The 23,328-nt window shown below is 32.7% G+C and overlaps 1 protein-coding gene across 1 annotated transcript in view; it reads right to left on the reverse strand.

Annotated features, from left to right (window-relative positions):
• LOC143250353 (inositol 1,4,5-trisphosphate-gated calcium channel ITPR1-like) overlaps positions 1 to 23,328 on the reverse strand; it is a 178,377-nt gene that overhangs the window by 27,296 nt on the left and 127,753 nt on the right. Inside the window, 11 exon segments of the mRNA XM_076500799.1 lie at positions 1,895 to 2,060; positions 3,381 to 3,570; positions 4,439 to 4,493; positions 7,085 to 7,225; positions 8,582 to 8,786; positions 11,520 to 11,684; positions 12,885 to 13,057; positions 17,216 to 17,335; positions 19,523 to 19,589; positions 20,882 to 21,007; positions 21,322 to 21,576. Coding sequence (XP_076356914.1) covers positions 1,895 to 2,060; positions 3,381 to 3,570; positions 4,439 to 4,493; positions 7,085 to 7,225; positions 8,582 to 8,786; positions 11,520 to 11,684; positions 12,885 to 13,057; positions 17,216 to 17,335; positions 19,523 to 19,589; positions 20,882 to 21,007; positions 21,322 to 21,576 — 1,663 coding nt within the window.

Consider the following 23,328-nt stretch of genomic DNA (forward strand, 5'->3'; position numbering starts at 1 on the left):
TCAATATAACAAAACATTAAGGATATAAAATTATGGTTTGTTTGAACAATTACAAATGTATGAGGATGTGATTGGTGGTGTCTGACTTTTCTATTCAATATAACAAAACATTAAGGATATAAAAATTATGGTTTGTTTGAACAATTACAAATGTATGAGGATGTGATTGGTGGTGTCTGACTTTTCTATTCAATATAACAAAACATTAAGGATATAAAAATTATAGTTTGTTTGAACAATTACAAATGTATGAGGATGTGATTGGTGGTGTCTGACTTTTCTATTCAATATAACAAAACATTAAGGATATAAAATTATGGTTTGTTTGAACAATTACAAATGTATGAGGATGTGATTGGTGGGGTCTGACTTTTCTATTCAATATAACAAAACATTAAGGATATAAAATTATGGTTTGTTTGAACAATTACAAATGTATGAGGATGTGATAGGTGGTGTCTGACTTTTCTATTCAATATAACAAAACATTAAGGATATAAAAATTATGGTTTGTTTGAACAATTACAAATGTATGAGGATGTGATTGGTGGGGTCTGACTTTTCTATTCAATATAACAAAACATTAAGGATATAAAAATTATGGTTTGTTTGAACAATTACAAATGTATGAGGATGTGATAGGTGGTGTCTGACTTTTCTATTCAATATAACAAAACATTAAGGATATAAAAATTATAGTTTGTTTGAACAATTACAAATGTATGATGCATAATTTACACTTAACTTCATTCTATTTGAAGGCATGGTGTATAAAAGAGAGAAGAAAAGATGCCAAGACAAAATGTGTCATGCTCGGGGAACTTAAAACTTGTATAATAACAACATATGGATTATTAGCTAAGGTTTTACGTTATATTAATTGGTATAATGTAGAGAAAAGTAGTTATATAACATTTTAATATAAGACACTAAAAGTTTGTGTCATGTGCAGTAAAGGATACCCAGGGCAAGAGGGTTAATAGATTTTTATAACCTAGATCTGTTAACTGTGGTATTCGAAATTACTCTTAATCTCCAGCTGAAACCATTATAACAGAAATTATGATACATGGCAAAAGGACATAATTATAGTCATCAGACTGAGCATGATGAAGTAATTCTGAAGATAGCTCACATTCTTGACCACCATTCTTATAAAAGATTGTGATTTATACTTATCTCAAACTAATTATACACGATGAAGACGGATGTAATTAATTAAGGTCTGTCAATTTTTCTGGTTGTTGCTAAAATAGTTACCAGACAGTACAGAATGAAATTTTTTCTTACATGTCGTTAAAATACAACAAGATGGCACTAAAAAACGAAAACTTACAGGTTTTGTTTGTTTGTAATTAAGCACAAAGCCACACAATGGCTATCTATGCTAAAGTTACAGAGAAATGCTACATCCTGATTTAAGTAAGATCATTTAAAACTTATGGTCACCTAAATTGCCTAATATAATGTTCATGGCACATTACATAACTAGCATCACTGGTTGTCAGTTTTCTAAGTTTAACTACATTATTTAAGGATTATTCAAAGTATCAATTTTTCTTTATGAGGGTTTAGACCAATCTTCTTGATGATGAGAAACCCACTTGAAATAAAAATGTACCTCAGAATGGCTGGTATGGGTATTAACACTTTTATTGATAAGGATAGAACAATGTTTTGACCTTCTTAGGTCTTCTTAAGGTCGAAACGTTGTTCTATCCTTATCAATAAAAGTTAATACCTCCACAAGCTTCATTCTGAGGTACATTTTTAGACCCATCTGTTCAGTCTACCAGTGGCTAAATTTGTACCTTTCATAAAACAGAGAACAATTCAGAAATGATTCATGAAAGAGTACTTTAATACACACCGACCATTAATCATTCCAACTCACCACAAATAAAACAGGTATTTTTCATGATCTCTTCCTTCTGTTGCTTCTCACTCCTTAAGTCAGCAAAGGTGTCAATAATTACACCAAAAATAAGATTCAGAACTATGATGATGACCACAAAGAAGTAAAGCATGTCATAAACCACTCGTGCTGCAAACAGTGGTTCCTGAAATTAAAAAGAAAAACAAACTGGTTCAGGAAGGCTTATTCTAATATTAATAAAGCCCTCACTTAAGAATGTAAGTATTTTAAAGATTTTAACTAGGATGTGTGTTTTTCTTATAGCAAAGCCACATTGGACTGTCTGCTGAACCCACCAAGGGGTATCAAACCCCTGGTTTCAGTTTGTAAATCTGTAGATTTACCACTGTGCTAGCGGGGGGTGTTTAACTAGGACTCAACAGTTGTAGGTCTCAGAATCGGCATGCATAACCACCTGCAATTCAGTGAAGTTTAAGACTATAAATGTTGTGTATTTTCTTACTTTGTTTCTATAATCTTGCAATCAAGAAATACCACGTGCACTAGAAGTTTGGTTGCATAAGTGAAAGGTGTTCTATAACCAGGGCCTCTTAATGTCTGGCCAAGTGAAACAATAGCCCAGATAAGTAAGTGTGTAAATTTCATGAATGTGAAAGTAAGAAATTACACAAATATTTCAACACACTCTTTTCTTAATAAAGAAAGTAACATGTGAGGTGTAATTTCCCTAACTTATATTTGAGAAAGTCCAATTTCATGGATCAAATAGTTCAGTTGTTCTTATAAAGACAATGTAGTCAGATCCATTAAAAGTTTAACTAACCAAGAACAGGAACATTTCCTCACTTGCTTAAATAGATATGATTAAAAAAAACAACTAATCTTTCATAGCTTTGGGTACTTTTCTTCATATCAACTGCTAAACATCATCTTAGCTGAACAATGTGTATAGCATTGTATTTTTTAATGTTTTAACATAACTACATATTGTGCAATTTTCCAGGTGCAATCAAATTACTGAGATAGGTTTATATTTGAGTACGTGTGCATTCAATATTCAAATATAATTATACATGTATCATGAAACTGGGCACATAACTTGCATTTTCAGACTTTGTGCATATATTTAAGAAACTTTTTGGGCACAGTGGAATATTGTTAAGTCACAAATGTTCAATGTTAGAAATTAATGTACAAATGTTTTAACTCATTTAGAAAATTAAGAACATCTCATCTCCCAATTCTAACTACCATTTTAAAAACTGAAGTGGATTGACAGATTATCTTTCTCTTTTTACTATATCATATTGAAACAGAATAATTATCTACTACTAATAATAACTATCTACTACTTTGCTCTGCTTGTAAATAATTAAAAGTTGTTTTAAGATAAAAGAAAATATTAGAATTAATGAAATACAATTCACAGTTAATGTAAAACAAATTTCAGTATCATCACATTTCTTCTTTACCAAATCTTATGATGTACTCCAACCTATCCTACCTTGGCACTTGGAGCACGAAGCACATCTCCAATTCCACCACCGTTTCTTAGCCCTTGGTTTAAGGTGGTAACAATACACATGATCATTGAATCACATGCTCTTTCCTTTCCACCCTCAATTTCTGGTTCTTGTAAACTATTTTCTTCTAGTACATCTAGGACAGAACTTTTGTCTCTACTGGAAGATGGTCTGTTACACCAACAGAACAAAGCAAAATACAAATTATAATGTAACACAATGACTACAACAAATCTGGAATTATTGTGTATTTCAAACCTTTTTTTTTTAATATGCAATCAGAACAAAACAACTGCAATATTTGTTAGCGTTTTTATAAGAGTATAGTGTTTGTGTATGTATGTACACACACACACACGTGGTACAACTCTATATAAAGTTGCTTTCCTTTAATACTATAAATCAACTGCATGTGAACTAAAACCACCAACAGGTTTTTTAACATAGAAATGCCTTCAAGTTCTTATACTATTTATATTTCATACATTTATTTTAACAAGTTGTTCTTCAAATGATAATTGTAGGTCAAAGCAAAAGCTTACTTTTAGATTATTAATAATAATTAAATTAATTTATTTTTATAAAGTTATTAATAAATGAAATATTACTGGAGAATGAACTTCGTAATAATGTAGCAGTTTTATCAACAAATTACTTGGACTTCAAAAAGTATTAATAAAATTACTGTTATATTTTAGTTCAACCTTTTATAATTTTTAATTAAAAATTATATATATATATGTATATGTATCTAACATTTGTGTGTAATATTTTTTATTTAATTGAAAAATAACTAGCCAAGATACACACATGAATGATTACATTAGAATCATTTTTCTTCATTTGCTCTAAATTAATTAAATGGTTAATAATAAACTAATGTTGTAGCCATGCTATATACTATTAATATTTTAACAACACAAACTGCTTTAAAACACACATTATAATTTGGTTTCTATACACTACAAAGCTAAATTTGTTTGAAATTTAAAAGCCAACAGCTAACCAAGTCTAGAGTTATGGTGAATCAAGATAATACTGCAAAGCTATGGCATTGGCATTCATGGAAACAACAGAAGGAAGAGTGGGGAAGACTTTAAATCAATATTATACATATATTCTAAATACAGAAAGAATGAATGTTTTTATTTTTGAACGGGAGGGGCAAGTGCACCCTGTGGACACCCACATGACAATGTTTCAGGCCAACATGGGACCTATTGGTCCATCTCTGCTATCCCACCCTCTAAACGAAACTACTAATTAATAAATTATAAACAATCTTAAAAACAGCCCTTATTATTCATATCTTATCAAGCTTTGTCTCAAACTCACTTAAATTTACTGTGCCCACATCATCCAAAGGCAGCCCATTCCAAAAGTCAACTATCCTGTCAATCAAACTGTCTTAGTTGAATGTGACTCCTACCCTGCCAGAATTTATACTCATGTACCCTAGACTCACTGTTCTCACTGCTAAGTAAGAAAATATATCAACACTGTCAATTCCTTTTACATTCTTAAACACCTCAACCAAATCCTTCTTAATGATTCTTTTTTCAAGAGAAAACAAGCATCAGATTTCAACCTCTTCTCATATTACAACCTCTCCATTCCAGGACCATTCTAGTAATCCTTCTCTGAACCCTTTCCAATAATTCAATGTCCTTTTTAGAGTAAGAAGTTCAAGACTGAATACAATACTCTAAATATGTCCTAACCAGTGACTTGTACCTTGAAATTATAACTCTTTAGACTTGTATTCAATATTTCTGTAAATACAACTAGCAAAAGCACACTGCTTGGATGGCTTAAAAGACTGATCAACCATTACACCAAGATCCTTTTGTTTCATGACACTGTTATGATTATTCCTATCAAATTACACTTATAATTCAAATTATAATGCACATGCAGTATTTTACAATTTGTGCCATTTGTTTGCCCAACTTGTTAAAAGACCTAATTTGTTTTATAAAGCAGCACCCTTTTCTTCACAGATAGCAACACCCAAGATCTTACTTAATATCACTTGAAACTTTTAATTTATTGACTATCCTTTCATCTATGCAATTTACGTAATTCAAAAAAAGCAAAGGTCCTAAAAGTGACCCATGAGGTACCCACTTGACATTAATCCAATATAACTGAAAACCATTTGTAACAAGCCTCTGCTTTCTTTCAAATTTACTAACTTATCCCCCCACACCTATAGAGATAATTCTTTTAAAACCTTTTATGTGGCACATTGTCAAATGCTTTCTGAAAATCCAGGTGCACCAAATATACACTCTTACTCTTATCTACACAAGCTAACTTTTTTTACAGAATGTCAAAAGACTTACAAGGCAAGATTTTCATCTTGGAAACCCTACTGACTATCCAATAAAATTCTAAACTTTGTTAAATTACTTTGCAAAGAATCTTTTATCAAACTTTCTAAAACTTTTCCAACAACTGATGTAAGACTAATGGGTCTATAATTACTATGACAATTTTATTACCTCCCTCTTAAAGGACCAACAAAAACTAGTAGCAAGTGGTTCACACATCCAATTTTTAACCTCCTTCAAAACCCCTGAGGAAATATTACCTGACCCAGAAGCCTTATTGTTTTTTTAAACTTCCCGATGTTTCTTAACCAGTTTAGAATTAATGCACTCATCTTGTTTGCTCTTGTTGTCATTTACCAACTGTTTAAGATATGGACTGGTGTTTTAATCTTTGTTAGTAAAAGCTGAAGTAAAAAGTAAAATTTAATAATCCAGCCATCTTGTAATCCAAGCCTTTCTTTGTAATCACTTAAGGACTGTACTCCTATCTAACTTTATATTGAAGCAGGTTCCAGAAAATATTAGTTGCAGTTAACACAATTTCTTTAAAAATATATACAGTAAAATTTTAAATTAGGAAAATATATAAACACTGCCATTTCACCTCATTTATACTGACATGTTTTAGTGAAAATTTCCAACCACAGTTAGAATTCAGAAAATGTTGAATACTGGAAATGACCTCCGAATGAAGCAAACTACATAATAGCAGATTTAATGATAAAATCTGCTTGCTATATACAAATTTCTTACAGTTACATAAAGCTATCCTGAAAGCTGCATCCCTTGTTAGTGTGTGTGTGCATTTGATTGAGAGTAAAGCCACATTGGGCTATCTGCTATGTCTATTTCAGGGAATCAAACCCCAGACTTTATCACTAACTCAGTAGATTTACTACTGAACTACTAGAGGACATATTCGTTATTATATCCATTCCTAAAAACTGTGTACATTTTTCTACAATTTTAATTTGTCCTAAAAGTGAAAAACACTAGCAGAAACTGAGTATACAGCCATGTAAATGTTATTGTGTTACCTCCTACATTAAATAAATAATAAGAGAACTTAAAAACAGAGTTGTGTACATGCTATTTTGCCATTACACCAAATCAAAGAAAACAGTTTTGAAATTGTATTTTATAACCTTCCAAATCAATAGCCCCTCCCCTTTTATTTTTACATATTATGAAACAAAGCACTGCAATTGCAAAAAAAAATGTACTTTCAAAAAGTTTTACACAGGAGCTATATGTATATATATATACACAAACTATTCTCTCTCAACAAAGGTCAAAAATGGAAAAACAATATGCAGAAGTTGAAATAAAACTACCTAGGAAATATAACGTACCAGATAGATTATTATGAATGGTGTACTTGTTGTCTCTTGATGTATTTTTATCACAGTTGGCTACTTCTTCTGATGAACAAAATTCTGGTTTAGGTTGAAGGTCTGCCGTTTCCATTGTTGGACTATGTTTAGCTACAAATTCTACAGCAAAATGAAAAGGGCTTCACTAGGACTGTGGATAACTTATTTTCTAACCAAACCTGATTCTAGAACAGCTATATTTCACATTATCTGTTGAATGAGTTTTTATGAATGTCAGAAAGTTATTTTCATATTGAAAAAATCATTATGGTAATTTTTTTTATTACATGTCAGTTTGAGTGTAAACCAGCCCTCTGTTTGACATTCAACCAGTACAACAAAAAACAGTCGAACTAGCATTGCTACAATGTTTTTTAAACTGACTTTATATACTGTCAGTACAAGATCAGGCTTTCTCTGTGAAAATATTTCAGAGCAAATTTAGGCTCTAGCTTAAATTTAGATACTAGTTATCTGTGTACATCAGTAAATTTTAAAACTAACTTACCTTAACCAGATCTTACATACATGCATTTCCCAAGATTAACTAGTTTCAACATTCAAATAAATATAAAGACATTTACTTTAACACAGAAACTTTAGCAAGATTCTATGTAATGTAGTTCTAGTTAAGGCTTTCATGTGGTTTTATACACTCTCAATAAACTATTTAGGTTTGATTTAATCTTCAGTAAAGTCATATGTACTTTAATTAGAGTAGCTTTTGCTTAGAATTTAGCAATGTTTGGTACATTATTTCTATCACAGCACTGAAAATTATTTGTACTTAAACCATAACAACTTAGGAAATGTGTCCAATGTTTTTACCCTAACTGCTTAGAAACAGTAGTAGATAATTCAGCAAAATTCTCTTCACTTACCCTAACAGTTTAGAAATAGTAGTAGATATTTCAGCAAAATTCTCTACATTTACCCTAACAGTTTAGAAATAGAAGTAGAGAATTCAGCAAAATCATCTACACTTACCCTAACAGTTTAGAAACTACAATTTAGGCTTCAGTACAATACAGTGGTTTTATCATAACTATTTAAAAACAGTAGTAGAGAATTCAGCAGAATCCTTTATACTTACCATAACACTTTATAAATAGTCTTTTAAGTTTCAGTAAGGTACTATGTAATTAAACTATTAACAATCTGTGTTTTTAGATTCAGAAATATCTATTGTATTTAACTCTAACAATTCAGAAACTGTGTTTTTGTCATTTCATGTAAATTATCTAAACTACTGAAACTGTAGTTTACACTTCAGCAAAATCCTTTCTACCTAACTCTGATCAATTAGAACTTCTAGTTTGAGCTTCATAAAATTCTCTGTATTTACTCTATTACTCTTATTACATAAAACCTCTAGTTCAGATTTCAGAGGACTCTTCCAATGTATGTACTATACTGTAGTTGGCTGTAAACTTCAAATACCATATTTGATAATTTGTGTCATTTAATTTATATTACCTGGTAACTTTGGTTTTGGTTCTTCCACAATTCTTTCATCTACTTCCATCAGAAAGTCATCTCGGAAGAAGAGGTATCCAATAATGGAGAAGAGGTAGACCAGAATGAGAGCGAGGACAGCCGTGAGAATGATAGAGCGTCCATTTCGTGTCACAGACTTGATAACATTGAGAAGCGTCTCTTCTTGAAAAACTACATCTAAAAGCTAAAAAGGGTATCATAGTAATACTGCTAAACTTTCCTACATGTTAAGACCTTAAATATAAATAAACCATTAATGAAAAACACAAACTGAAGACTATTAACCCACAGCTGCATCATAAGATAACAAAAAACAACCAAACATCACACCATTAATGAAAAAACAAACTGAAGACTATTAAACCCATAGATACATCATAAGATAAAAAACAACCAAACATCACACCCACCCAACTAACTGACAAATACATTTCTTTTCCAATCACTTTAATGATTGTCAACCTAAATCTAGAAGATGGAACTTCTCAAACAGATGATTAAAGACCAAACCACATCCAGTTATCAAAGATCACAGCCAGCTAAAGATGGGAACTTAATAAACAACTGATTGACTGATAAGATACAGATAGAAGTTAAAAACTGACACCTACATAACTGAGTTGATATTATAATATTTCTAGTGAACACACAAAAAAAAGTTATTGTTGTTGATTTATCAAATGTATTAAATTTAATGTTATATTTGTTTTTTATATAAGTGTTTAAAAACAATATACAAATGATCATAGTGCTCCTAAGTACTACCTTACGTGTTTAACATTAACGATAACATAAGTCATTTATCAATCATATCAGTTATGTTTTGATAAACAGAGCCAAGTGATTAACGATAATTGATTAGTTGCTTTCAGATGCTGTTATACAGTTGTCTTCCCACCAGTAAACAGTTCAAGAAGAAAAAAACCAACAATGAAAGGAAATTGGTGGTGGTGTGTGAATGAAGCTGTTCAGCTGTTTAAAATTATATTCTCACTATGTAGCTTCATGTTTAACAGCAAACACATGTAATAATAATTTTCAGTTATTTGGATGGTTATACACTGATAACTGGAAATCTTAATTTCAATTACCTAATTAATTCCAATAATTATCTCATCACATTACTTAAAATAGTAATAAATAGAAACAAATTTTGATTAACTGATTATGTCTGTGAGAAATTAGAACTCCATAATAATTAGAAATACTAACTTTGGTTAATCAATTTCATTATAATTTCTTATCATTGGTTACTTTACATGGCACTAATCTATGTAATTGCTGCTTATAGATAATTAAGTTTTGCATGGAATATTTTTCTAAGCAGTAACATAATACTGAATACATTTTTATTTATTAAGCTTCAATGAGTACAACTTATTTAAGTACATATGATTTATCCATCTTGTACAAGCAGATACAAGTATGCTTCATTAAAGATTACTTTTCCATTTAAAAGATTAAAAAATGTTTTGGTAATAGCTACAAACTGCTGTGATTATGGAGTTTTTTTAAAAAGTCACAGAAAACAATATAAACTTAAACTGGTATTGAAAAAACATTTAGCTGTGTTTTGTTCCATAAAATTACTGGAATATTATTTATTTAAAAAAAAAGAGAAGAAAATACATTTTATCACTTTGTTTTGTTTAATACTTTCATATCAAATAGAATAATTACAAAACCTTTTGAGCTTTATAAAAACTTGTTTTAGACAGATATGAGATCGAAACCAAATAACATACCATTACTGACATATTCAACATAATTAGAAATAAAAATAGAACTAAAGCTCACTTTGAAGAGAGATTAATTAGTAATATTAACAGCAGAAAAAAAACTTTTATTAGTAATTGATAAAGTAATAAAATATTACAACAATGATTGATTCATTCTGCATGCCCTATTTAAATCAAGACTAGCTATTATTCACGACTTCAAACAAGGCACATTTCAACCACATGAATATGTGATGACTAAAATATGTAATATGCCTTAAGCATTACAACCTGTTGTTCATACTCATTTTATCAGACTAACATTCCTTCAGATAGCTTTAATTTGAGATACAATTAGAGGTTTTTCTAATACTAATTATGACCCATTATAGATGGGTCATATTGCAGAACCTATACATTAATCTCAAACAACAATGCAGCCTTTCAACAATCAAAACCTAATTTCATCTTGGTTTTAAAAATATTAACAAAAACAATACCTAATAAATAATCATAGGCAAAGAAGAATTGGAGCCTCGAATAAAAATTTCAAGCCTAAACAACTGTTGAAGTTAACTTGACTGTTAAATTGTTAACAATATGAGCTTGGAGAAAAGGAAAATGGAAAATAGAAAAATCTCTTTTTAGAAAAATGTTCTAAAGCCATTATTAAGTTTCAAAATACATTTTTGTTTTCCACATGAAAGTTGAATAAATAAATCAGCTAAGCAGCCACATTAGAGACCGCAAATGTCAGGCAAAGTCACCAATAATTTAGAATTGCTGTTTAGAGGGAGAGACTCTAGTCAGCACCACCAACTGTCCACAGAGATACTTTTAACCAAATCACTGGACTGTCCACCAGTTACAACAATACTACATTTAAAATTGTAGAGTACGTTCAACAAGTTATCATGATTAGAATTACAGAACTTCTGACCAGAAGTTCAGTTAGCTGGTCACTAAATCACATGAAACTCAACAGCTATAGAGAGTTTATGTAAAATTATGAAAAACTTTACCATTCAACTCTTTCCCCAACTTCAGCATCTGTAAGCAACATTACTTTATTAAACATCTTTCTCAGCACTGAAAATAATAAAATTTCAAACCCTTATAATGTAGTAACTACATATAACTATAAAACTTCACAAACTGTGTTTAAAATGTTTCACCACAAGATTAAGAGAATAACTTACCAGCACACCATAGAAAAAAGGATGCATGCATAGGCCTAGCACACAGAAAAACAGGTAAGCTACATGATACAGCAGTTCTATATCCGTTAGAATTTGTCGGAAAGTCTTGTTAAATGTTCCATTGTTTCCCATAATACTGACTAGATGTACTGATGACATGATCATCTAATGGAAAAGAAAAACAAGTTGGTGATGGAATTTATTATAAACAAGTCACAAGAATACACACACGGCCATGGCAACCACTTCCAAAGAATACACACACGGCCATGGCAACCACTTCCAAAGAATACACACACGGCCATGGCAACCACTTCCAAAGAATACACACACGGCCATGGCAACCACATCCAAAGAATACACACACGGCCATGGCAACCACTTCCAAAGCTCATTTGAAAAGCTAGGCAAAGCTCAGCATTGACTTTTGAAATGACGACACAACAGACATGAATATCGTTGATGCTAAATGTTATTTCACAAGCAGGATATTCTACACTAAATTGTTATAAATTAACCTCACTATCATTTACATTTTAAAACGTGAAGTAACTTAAATAACAAACATGCAGATTTATTTTATGATATTGTGAAGTGACTCTTAGTTAGACTGAAGTGCTCAATAATTACATTTCACAGTAGGTGGTACAAGTAGTTCAGAACATTGGCTGTGCAACACAAAACCTTTTTAAAGCTATGAAATAATTTAAATTTATGGATTAACGTAAACTTTTGCTGTCACTGGGGATGGGTACTGTTGCCTGTACCTAATAAGTCCAATTACTAGTAATCACAGATCAATATAATTTAATGTCATCCCATAGAACATCAAATCTTTGGGATTTAAGATCTTATAGAAGATATTAAACAGAATGTTAGATCATTTAAGACCATGATCACCTGCAAAGCTTAACATGGAATATGTAAATCACAAGAGATCACTATTAGACTGCATGGAATACGTAAATCACAAGAGATCACTATTAGACTGGACTTCTAATCATTACAAATAAAGAGGTCAACGCATTTATATATAAAGTTAATAACTTAATAAAAAATAAGAACTTACAGAGTGAAACACTTAGATCTAGAAATGAAACAAAGTTAAAATCATAAAAATGGTAATATTGACATTATCAATTATCTTAGATGGCACAAGTAAAAGATAGGATCTGGTATAACAAAATGAAAGAGGTAACAAATCATAAAAATCAATGATCTTTTTAAACAATTACAGCATTTGTAAATTAACTTGTTGATGATGATAGTACATGATGTGTTAAATGACTTAAAAAACAAGACATTCTCGATGTCATGTTTATAAAACAAAGTAAAACTTTTAAACAGCAAAATGAAGACACTTACATTGGCTGTGCCCAGTAACCACAAAGTTGGTTGTAAACCTAAAGAATAGATCATACGAAGGATGACAGTTCCAACAAAAGTACGAATGCCCAACGGTCGAGGTAAAGTGACAACTGTAGCTAGGGAGATGAACATAGCTGCCCAGATGAGTCCAGAAGCTCGTGGCCCAAGATCTAGTGATGAAAATAAATACATAAAGGCATATGTCAGTTTGGGATTTGGTAACATTGAAAAATAAACAGAAAACTAAAATAGGACAAAGAATTACACACCTTTATATAATTCAAGATTTAAAACATATAACCTTGTATCTTAAATTTACATTTTAATACTTGTTTTGTATTATGTTACATCTCTTTAAACAAAACAGTAAAGCTGGAAAATGAACCAAGTTAATAAAAATTATGGTTTCAAATTCAGAGCAAATTAGAAACTACAGTTTATGATGTGGATGACCCAAACACAGATGTATAAACATATATCTTCAAAATCAGTCCTAAACAGTGGGAAAGTTTTAAATATTTAACTCTTTTGGCACAGTGATACTTTTTTGGTTTTTGCTGATGCGATTCTTCACCATGCTACAATAATGTACAGAGAAGAATTTTCAGGAGATAAAGCCACTGTCATTTCTGTGTGTAGGTTAACTCCTAATCACAGACATTGAAAATCAACCTGACAATCAGTATAGCTAATTTATCATACTTTAATTTTGATTTGTAAAGAATATAATGCATTGTTACATCAGCTGGGTACTTCCTGCTGTTAATTTTGACAAGTCTTTATTCTACACTATTATAACTTATAACCAATTCCAGCACAGAACATTGAACCAGCTCTCTATAAAACACCCTAGATAATTAAGTTTTTAAATTGCAGTTTTCAGATCAATTAATATCAGATGAACACGTTCAGATATAACAATAAAATGTAGACTACAAAACTGTTATGCAGAGAATAAATTGAAAAGGAAATAAACAGAGATGAATGAAGAAGTAAACCTTTATTCAAAGCGAAAGATGTTTAGTCATTATGACATTTACTAGCCCGTGGAAGTAACATCTTAAAAATATCCACAACAGACAAATATGATTAAGTGTTATGGTCAAATTCTGACTGAACAAGCATAGTATACCAGGAATGAACACTTCAACCATCACAGAATATTTCACATAACATTTTCAATGGATAAAATCTCTGAGCTCATACAAATTTTTAAAAATATTCAAGGCACCCTTTGCCACTTCCCAGAAGGCAAGAAAGGGTAGAGAGGTCAGACACATGTTTAAAGTGATACAAGTTTCTAACTGTTTTATGTGTATGCTTTACCTGAGCATACATTTACAGTCTACTAACATTTAATTAATAGGAATCCTTAGTACATGGAGATTATATGTACTAAAACAAAAAACACACACACCACCACCACCACCAAAAAAACAAACCTGAATATATATGGCTAAACATACATTCTAATCTAGTTATGAATGGATGAAATTGGTGACTATTTTCAGTTGTTACACAAAAAATATTTTATTACCTTGGGTTATGACCATAGTATCTTATCCTTACATTCACACTGATTTTATTCAGGTGTTATGATTTTCTCACACAAAAATGTATTTCTGATACATACATACCTATTATCATTTAACTCTGCCCTCTATATACAAAAGGAATGTTTTTTTAAGAATGCTACAATAAGAATGTGACATACCCTCATGTTGCATGTGACTCTATTGAATTCTGCCAGTGTTGGCATAAGATGGAAGTGTCAATTTTCAGTGGGAATTGTGAGAGGTGGCAAGTACCTATTGGAAATACATTTTCACTGTAGGAAAATTACAACTTCCAGTATGGTACAGCTCAAATCCCACACTGAATAGAGGGAGAAACCAGTTCTAGGGTAAGAAAGAAACATTCTTCAAATGTGTCTGTAGGACACTCCCTAAGATGAGACAGTCACTTTATAAGATCTGATGTTGGGAACTGCACCACTTCTGAACCAGGTATATTCTATACCCACTGAAAAACGATGTTGCACATAGTGGCAGAAAACAGAGAAGCACATCAACCTGGGAGAGAACTATGGCCATACAGTGATCCAAACCATGCAATATTTATAAAACTTAATCCCAAATATTAAAAAAGAGGGTAAAATGAAAAGGATGCAAACCCAGGTGTAGAATGGCGAGGGCACAAGAGATTGTAAATGGCGAGTCAACCATATCTCAAAACCCATGCTGGTAGGAACTGACATCCACAAGGAAGTACAATGAGGCTCATATTGACAAGTTTGATCCAAAACCAAGGCCACAGGGACCCAACATTTATGTGGGAGTAGGAAGGAGGATCATACCAGTAGCAGGTGAGCTACAAACTAAAACCCAACCAACTGGTGAGAGTAAAAAAGTGAATTACACTAGTGGCAAGTCAACTACAAACTAAAATCCAGACAACTGGTCAGGATATGAAAGAGGATCATAAAGTTTTCATCTCCGAGACTGGAGGTTTGGATGAAATACCGGTGACTGAAGATGGTGAAGAAGGTGTACATTTAAAGGAAATGGAGAAGAAGGATGGAGCTCAAGAAGCTGCAGAAGCCACATCTGGCACAGCCAGGAAAGAACTGTCAGGAAGAATAAACATGGAGTGTCAAGGATGACCAAAATCCTACAGAGAAGGAGGAGAATGGAAAGATAAGTGTGTACGTCCAATCCTGGCTGAAAACACTGACAGCCAGAACAAAAAGATGAGGAGCAAGAGACCATAATCAAGGAAATTTGTGGTGAAGGGACAAAGCAAAAGCCTCATTGTGAGGAATAAAGTGATGAACGAATGCTATATAAGCCCAATAAAGCATACAGGACCAAAACAAAACAGAGAAATCACTCTGTGAATAATAAATTAAAGAGAGGGTCATGAGTGATGAATATTAGGATATGCAAAATAATTATTCATGACATTCCTCTTTATCATCCTCAATATCTCTGAAGAAAAATCCACCTTTGGGGCAGAAATGACTCCAAGGTAAAATGGAACAGACTGAAAACAAGAATGAGGCAGAACAAACTTAGTGCAGGCTACCAGTCTCTAGTTTAGAGCAAGGACAACAAACAGCCTGTAATAAGAGCCTGTAGAAAGATGAACTGATGTTATGGGCTGCAGAAACAGAAAATCTTGTATTTCCTTGGACAGATGTAGGCTGATGGCAGAATCACAAGTCATGAGGAAAGAAAAAGGTACCAGGGATAAAAGAGGTGGGAAAGAAAAAGTAGGGCAAGTCCTTCTGATAAAAACCAAAGAACCTAAGGAATTGTAGTGAAAGATTGCCAAAGGGTAACAATATATTATGGTCCAGTTTCCACTGGATTTGGTTAGTTTCCAGAACTGTTGGTGGTATGCCCATCACCATTGAATAAAACAATGAGATGAAAAACTCCTGGAAGAGGGAGAGAGATGGGTAGATAAGGTCCAAGATGGGAAAGGAATACGATTGTCATGGTTCCAACTGCAACACATTTGCATTCGGAGACGAAAGGGTTGAATACTGATGTAAAGACTATACATGAGATTCCAGTCTCGGACACATTATCTAAAACATCAGGAAAAAAAACAAATACAGAAATCCCAAAAACAAAGAGTAAGCAAGCCACGTGTAAAATGAGACACAAAAATGACAAATGAACCAACATGGAGGTAATTAAGGAATCATAGAAAATGGGAAATTGGATAAAACATACCAGAGAAATAAAGTTGAAAATAACATGTTAAGCCTAGCTGATTCTATAGGAGGGACAGGGAATCATGATTTTTATGAAAAGTACCAAACCAAAAAATGTCTAAACATGAGTACTGCTAAGTGACAGAATTGAGTGGACAGAGTCAAAATGCATCACGAGAGCATGTCACTCTTATTGGTGGAGGGTTGACACGTTGATTTGCATGAGAGATCTATTAAAATCAGTTATTTATAGTGTGGGGAAGAGACAGAAAATTGTGGCATGTGTGAAAAACAATTGCATATAGAGGGCAGCACTAAATTAGAAGAGCTGTCTATGCGAGAGGAGGTAACATATAATGGATTTGAAAATTTAAAATGATTTATAGGTTTTGTCCAACATTAAACAGTGATGAAAATAATTCTGTTTATTACAAAATATATCTGAGTAAATGAAGGAAGAAATACTACATAAAAGAACACAAACAACAAAAGAAATTATTACTAGTAACTTTAAACAGAAGTAAAACAAACTCACACATTATTACATCTAGCTTTAAACTAAGAAAACACAATAAGTTTGAACAACCAAATTTGTGAGTTAACTTACCAGTGGGATCAGAAAAGGGATAGAAAAATGCTACAATGAGGTTGATCAAGACAGCTAAATTGAAAGCCACAGTACTCCATATTGACATGTGCCGACTCACCCAAAACAGAAGAGGCTGACCTGGTATGAACAATGTATAAAATTAGATTATAACTGGTAGCAAAAAACAAAGAGATACATATTTTTTTACATATTTCTTTATTATTTTTGAGCACAACTCCAACATTTCTGTAATTGCAGTGGCGTGATAAACAGAATATAAAGAAAGATGAAACATTTTGGTAATTATAAATCTTTACTAAAATTTTGATAAATATTACTTCATCTGCACTTAAATATCTAATCCAGAAAGTGTCAGTAGCTCTTGTGTGATTTACTTTGAAGGGTGAGTGACAAAAAAAACACGTGAACAAAACAATCCTTAAAATATTTTTCACCAAATGAAAGAATGTCCCTAAAATATGTATCACTTTACTACATCTTGGTTGGTAGATTTAATGAGCTATGATCACGTTAGTGTGCTCAAAAACTCAATAAGACTGCAATATCCACAATAAAAAATGTAATTATGTTTCACATAAGAGAAGGCTGTAGTACTATCTCAAATGTTTTTGCTTACAGCTAAATTAACATATGCCATAAAGCACTGTCAGACTACATAACCCCATGAAGAATTGACTTTATCACAATGTTTGCATCAGTTAACACATCCTTCTGTAGAAATACCGACTTCCTCACAGTGCTTGCATCAGTTAACACATCCTTCTGTAAAAATACAGACTTCCTCACAGTGCTTGCATCAGTCTACACATCCTTCTGTAAAAATACCGACTTCCTCACATTGCTTGCATCAGTCTACACATCCTTCTGTAGAAATACTTCCTCACAGTGCTTGCATCAGTCTACACATCCTTCTTTACCGCATCAGTCTACACATCCTTCTGTAAAATACCGACTTCCTCACAGTGCTTGCATCAGGCTACACATCCTTCTGTAGAAATACCGACTTCCTCACAGTGCTTGCATCAGGCTACACATCCTTCTGTAGAAGTACCGACTTCCTCACAGTGCTTGCATCAGGCTACACATCCTTCTGTAGAAGTACCGACTTCCTCACAGTGCTTGCATCAGGCTACACATCCTTCTGTAGAAGTACCGACTTCCTCACAGTGCTTGCATCAGGCTACACATCCTTCTGTAGAAGTACCGACTTCCTCACAGTGCTTGCATCAGGCTACACATCCTTCTGTAGAAGTACCGACTTCCTCACAGTGCTTGCATCAGGCTACACATCCTTCTGTAGAAGTACCGACTTCCTCACAGTGCTTGCATCAGGCTACACATCCTTCTGTAGAAGTACCGACTTCCTCACAGTGCTTGCATCAGGCTACACATCCTTCTGTAGAAGTACCGACTTCCTCACAGTGCTTGCATCAGGCTACACATCCTTCTGTAGAAGTACCGACTTCCTCACAGTGCTTGCATCAGGCTACACATCCTTCTGTAGAAGTACCGACTTCCTCACAGTGCTTGCATCAGGCTACACATCCTTCTGTAGAAGTACCGCATCACTTCCTCACAGTGCTTGCATCAGGCTACACATCCTTCTGTAGAAGTGCCGACTTCCTCACAGTGCTTGCATCAGGCTACACATCCTTCTGTAGAAGTACCGACTTCCTCACAGTGCTTGCATCAGGCTACACATCCTTCTGTAGAAATACCGACTTCCTCACAGTGCTTGCATCAGGCTACACATCCTTCTGTAGAAATACCGACTTCCTCACAGTGCTTGCATCAGGCTACACATCCTTCTGTAGAAATACTAACTTCCTCACAGTGCTTGCATCAGGCTACACATCCTTCTGTAGAAATACTAACTTCCTCACAGTGCTTGCATCAGGCTACACATCCTTCTGTAGAAATACTAACTTCCTCACAGTGCTTGCATCAGGCTACACATCCTTCTGTAGAAATACTAACTTCCTCACAGTGCTTGCATCAGGTTACATATCCTTCTGTAGTAATACTGACTTCCTCACAGTGTTTGTATCAGTCTACATATCCCTCTGTCAAAATATTAACATCCCCATAATGTATTTAATAAAACTACAATTACATAATATTTTTATTACTTACCAAGAGTATACAGTGATATCTTTCACTTTGTTTTTGTTTGAAGGTAACCAACTACACTATTGATTTTTCACAATCTTTCTAATACTGCAGCTTTTACTACTGTACTAACTGAATAAAAATAATGATCACATCAAACCTATCATTTTCATATTAGGGGTAAGCCTTTCTCACCTCGAAGTTTCTTTTGCCATTTCATTTCATTAAACAAGTCTTCACTTCTTTCAAAAAAGTCCGAGACCTGTAAGAGTAACAAGTAATATTAGTTAAAACCTGTAAAGTACTGTTTGTATATCAGAAAACTTACTGTTTTAAGGATAAATGTCATTACATAAATATGATAATAACTGACAGATTCACTATCAATTGTATTTTCCACATTTTCATTAAATTAACTTTAAATAAGGATTTCATAAGGCAATAAAAGTTTCAGATAAATTAATCAATAAATTAATAACAACAAAAGGGCCTAAAGGAAAGAGAAGATAAATTCAGAGATGCCAATTATTTCAAATGACTGAGCGTAATGATTGTAGACAGAGCCCTTTCACAGTTTTAGTCCTTTTAGATTTGCCAGAAACAAGAAAATCTGGTGAACGAGGCCTCTTTTTTAACATCTTGTGAACAATCGCATTGGTGTTTCTACACCTCTTAGAAAACGAGAAATACCCATCTATGCGAGCACTGATTGGCTGACAAGCACTGATGACGTAACTATAGATTCCCCCACGTACCCAGCATGGAGAAGCACCACACTCAAACTATTGGTAGACGTCAGAGATATAAATATTTTTTATTATTTCAAGCACAAACATTGTTATCGAAGTAGCCATTTGGACCGTTTTATTTATTATCAAAATTTATTTGTATCTCACTAGAAATTTTCTTTTCACCCCCTTTCAAGTCCTGGGGGAACAATTTATCACTTTATTGTATAGGCCTATATAATATATAATAATTTGGGAGTTGCAACAAGTCGTAATATTTGTCTGTATGAGCGTATAGTCGTAATGTATACACCAAAATCGTAATGATTACGCTCAAATCATAATGGTTGGTATCTCTAAATTGTTGTGTACAGGAAGGTGTATTATGACTGTTACAGGAAATTACTTTCTATATTTCATTACTGTATTGCTGCAAAAACTTAATAAAGCAGACACATATGAACTGATTTGCATGCATGTACTTTTCTGTGTTAGGATTCAAGCACACAGTACTTAAAGTTCAGTATGTTTCTTTTCTTATGCAAGTCTGTGTTCATTATATACATGGAAAGGCTTTATACAAACAATAACTAATCTCTACATATTGATATTCTCAGCATTACTTAAAGTTAGTGTGATGTTAAAATAATAATAATAATAGCCATAAGTTAGCTACAGTAACAAGAAATTTGAAATACTGCAAAAGAAATACTCCAAATTACTTCATAACAGTGAAGTTACTGAAAGACTACATGATAGAATTTTCAGTATTTTCAAAAAGAGAGAAACATTTTGATGTTAAGAGAGAAACATAGTAATCAAATACCTTGCTGCCTTGTTCGTCTCTCTCAGCTGTATGGAACACATCCAGCTTGCTCTCTCTAGTGAGAAATTCACAAATCTGAGGCACAGGAAATACTATCTGTTCCATGGTTCGATCATGACGAACAATCTGAGAAATAAGACCATAGTAGTTCACATACAGCTAAACAATAAGTTTCATTTGTTCACCACAACTGTTTCAACTTGAGTAGAATATCTAACAAACAGATAATTTTGTAGCATTTATTTATAGCATAAACAGAATGAATAACATCAAAAATTAATAAAAACTGCATCTAAAAACAAGGTTTAAATAGAATAAGACTGCTTAAAGTATGCTATATTAGTAATAACTAACAGCTTCACTGTTTTCATCATACAAAAGCATAAGGAGCTTAACTATATAAACCAAATTTATAGCAAACTGAAGTCCAAATGATGTACCTCAATTTGAGCAGTGTGACTAGCATAATACTGAAGGGCCTGGTTGTTTTTTGATTCAGTATCATTAGGACTAGGTTTTAACATGGCTGCCAGTTCCTTATTGTGTTGGGCTAATTGATGACATAAAATGTAGAGGTTATGTCCCACCTCCTTCGGTGAAACTCCATCATCATCATTATCATCACCAGCACCCTCTCCTTCTTCTTCTTCCTCAGTAATATCCTCCTGGTGGTAGGCATTACAAGCTACGTCAACCTGTAGAGAATGATAGTGATGCATGTGTTTTTAGTAGACATTACGTGTTACATCATCCTGCAGAAAATGATAGTGATGTGTGTTTTTCACTAGACATTAAGTGTTACATCACCCTGTAGAGAATGATAGTGATGCATGTGTTTTTAGTAGACATTAAGTGTTACATCACCCTGTAGAGAATGATAGTGATGTATGTGTTTTTCACTAGACATTAAGTGTTACATCACCCTGTAGAGAATGATAGTGATGTATGTGTTTTTCGCTAGACATTAAGTGTTACATCACCCTGTAGAGAATGATAGTGATGCATGTGTTTTTAGTAGACATTACGTGTTACATCACCCTGTAGAAAATGATAGTGATGTGTGTTCTTCACTAGACATTAAGTGTTATCTCAATCTGTAGAGAATGGTAGTGGTGTGTGTTTGAAAGTAGACTAAGTGTTACATCAACCTGTAGAGAATGATAGTGATGTATGTGTTTTTCACTAGATATTAAGTGTTACATCAACCTGTAAAGAATTGTAGTGATGCATGTGTTTTATAGTAGATATTAAGTGTTACATCAACCTGTAAAGAATTGTAGCGATGCATGTGTTTTATAGTAGATATTAAGTGTTACATCAACCTGTAAAGAATTGTAGCAATGCATGTGTTTTATAGTAGATATTAAGTGTTACATCAACCTGTAAAGAATTGTAGCAATGCATGTGTTTTATAGTAGATATTAAGTGTTACATCAACCTGTACAGAATTGTAGCAATGCATGTGTTTTATAGTAGATATTAAGTGTTACATCAACCTGTACAGAATTGTAGCAATGCATGTGTTTTATAGTAGATATTAAGTGTTACATCAACCTGTACAGAATTGTAGCAATGCATGTGTTTTATAGTAGATATTAAGTGTTACATCAACCTGTACAGAATTGTAGCAATGCATGTGTTTTATAGTAGATATTAAGTGTTACATCAACCTGTAAAGATGCTCGTGTCGTGTGTGTTTTATAGTAGAAATTAAGTGTTACATCAACCTGTAAAGAATGTAGCGATGCATGTGTTTTATAGTAGAAATTAAGTGTTACATCAACCTGTAAAGAATTGTAGCGATGCATGTGTTTTATAGTAGATATTAAGTGTTACATCAACCTGTAAAGAATTGTAGTGATGCATGTGTTTTATAGTAGATATTAAGTGTTACATCAACCTGTAAAGAATTGTAGTGATGCATGTGTTTTATAGTAGATATTAAGTGTTACATCAACCTGTAAAGAATTGTAGTGATGCATGTGTTTTATAGTAGATATTAAGTGTTACATCAACCTGTAGAGAATTGTAGTGATGCATGTGTTTTATAGTAGATATTAAGTGTTACATCAACCTGTAAAGAATTGTAGTGATGCATGTGTTTTATAGTAGATATTAAGTGTTACATCAACCTGTAAAGAATTGTAGTGATGCATGTGTTTTATAGTAGAAATTAAGTGTTACATCAACCTGTAAAGAATGGTAGTGGTGTGTGTTTGAAAGTAGACTAAGTGTTACATCAACATGTAGAGAATGGTAGCGACTTGAGTGTATTCAGATAACAGTGACTATCTGCATCATGAAACAAGTCTTATCAAGGCATATAAAATTTGTATCTGTTTTTCTCTCTGACAGTTTGAAATGTCCCAAGATATTTTAAAGGAAAACCAAGGTGGAACTACATGTTTAAAATACATTATATTGTTTTTATGAAGTTTTCTAAATAA

The sequence above is a fragment of the Tachypleus tridentatus genome, chromosome 5 (genome assembly GCF_004210375.1).
Source record: "Tachypleus tridentatus isolate NWPU-2018 chromosome 5, ASM421037v1, whole genome shotgun sequence".
Lineage (NCBI taxonomy): Eukaryota > Metazoa > Arthropoda > Merostomata > Xiphosura > Limulidae > Tachypleus > Tachypleus tridentatus.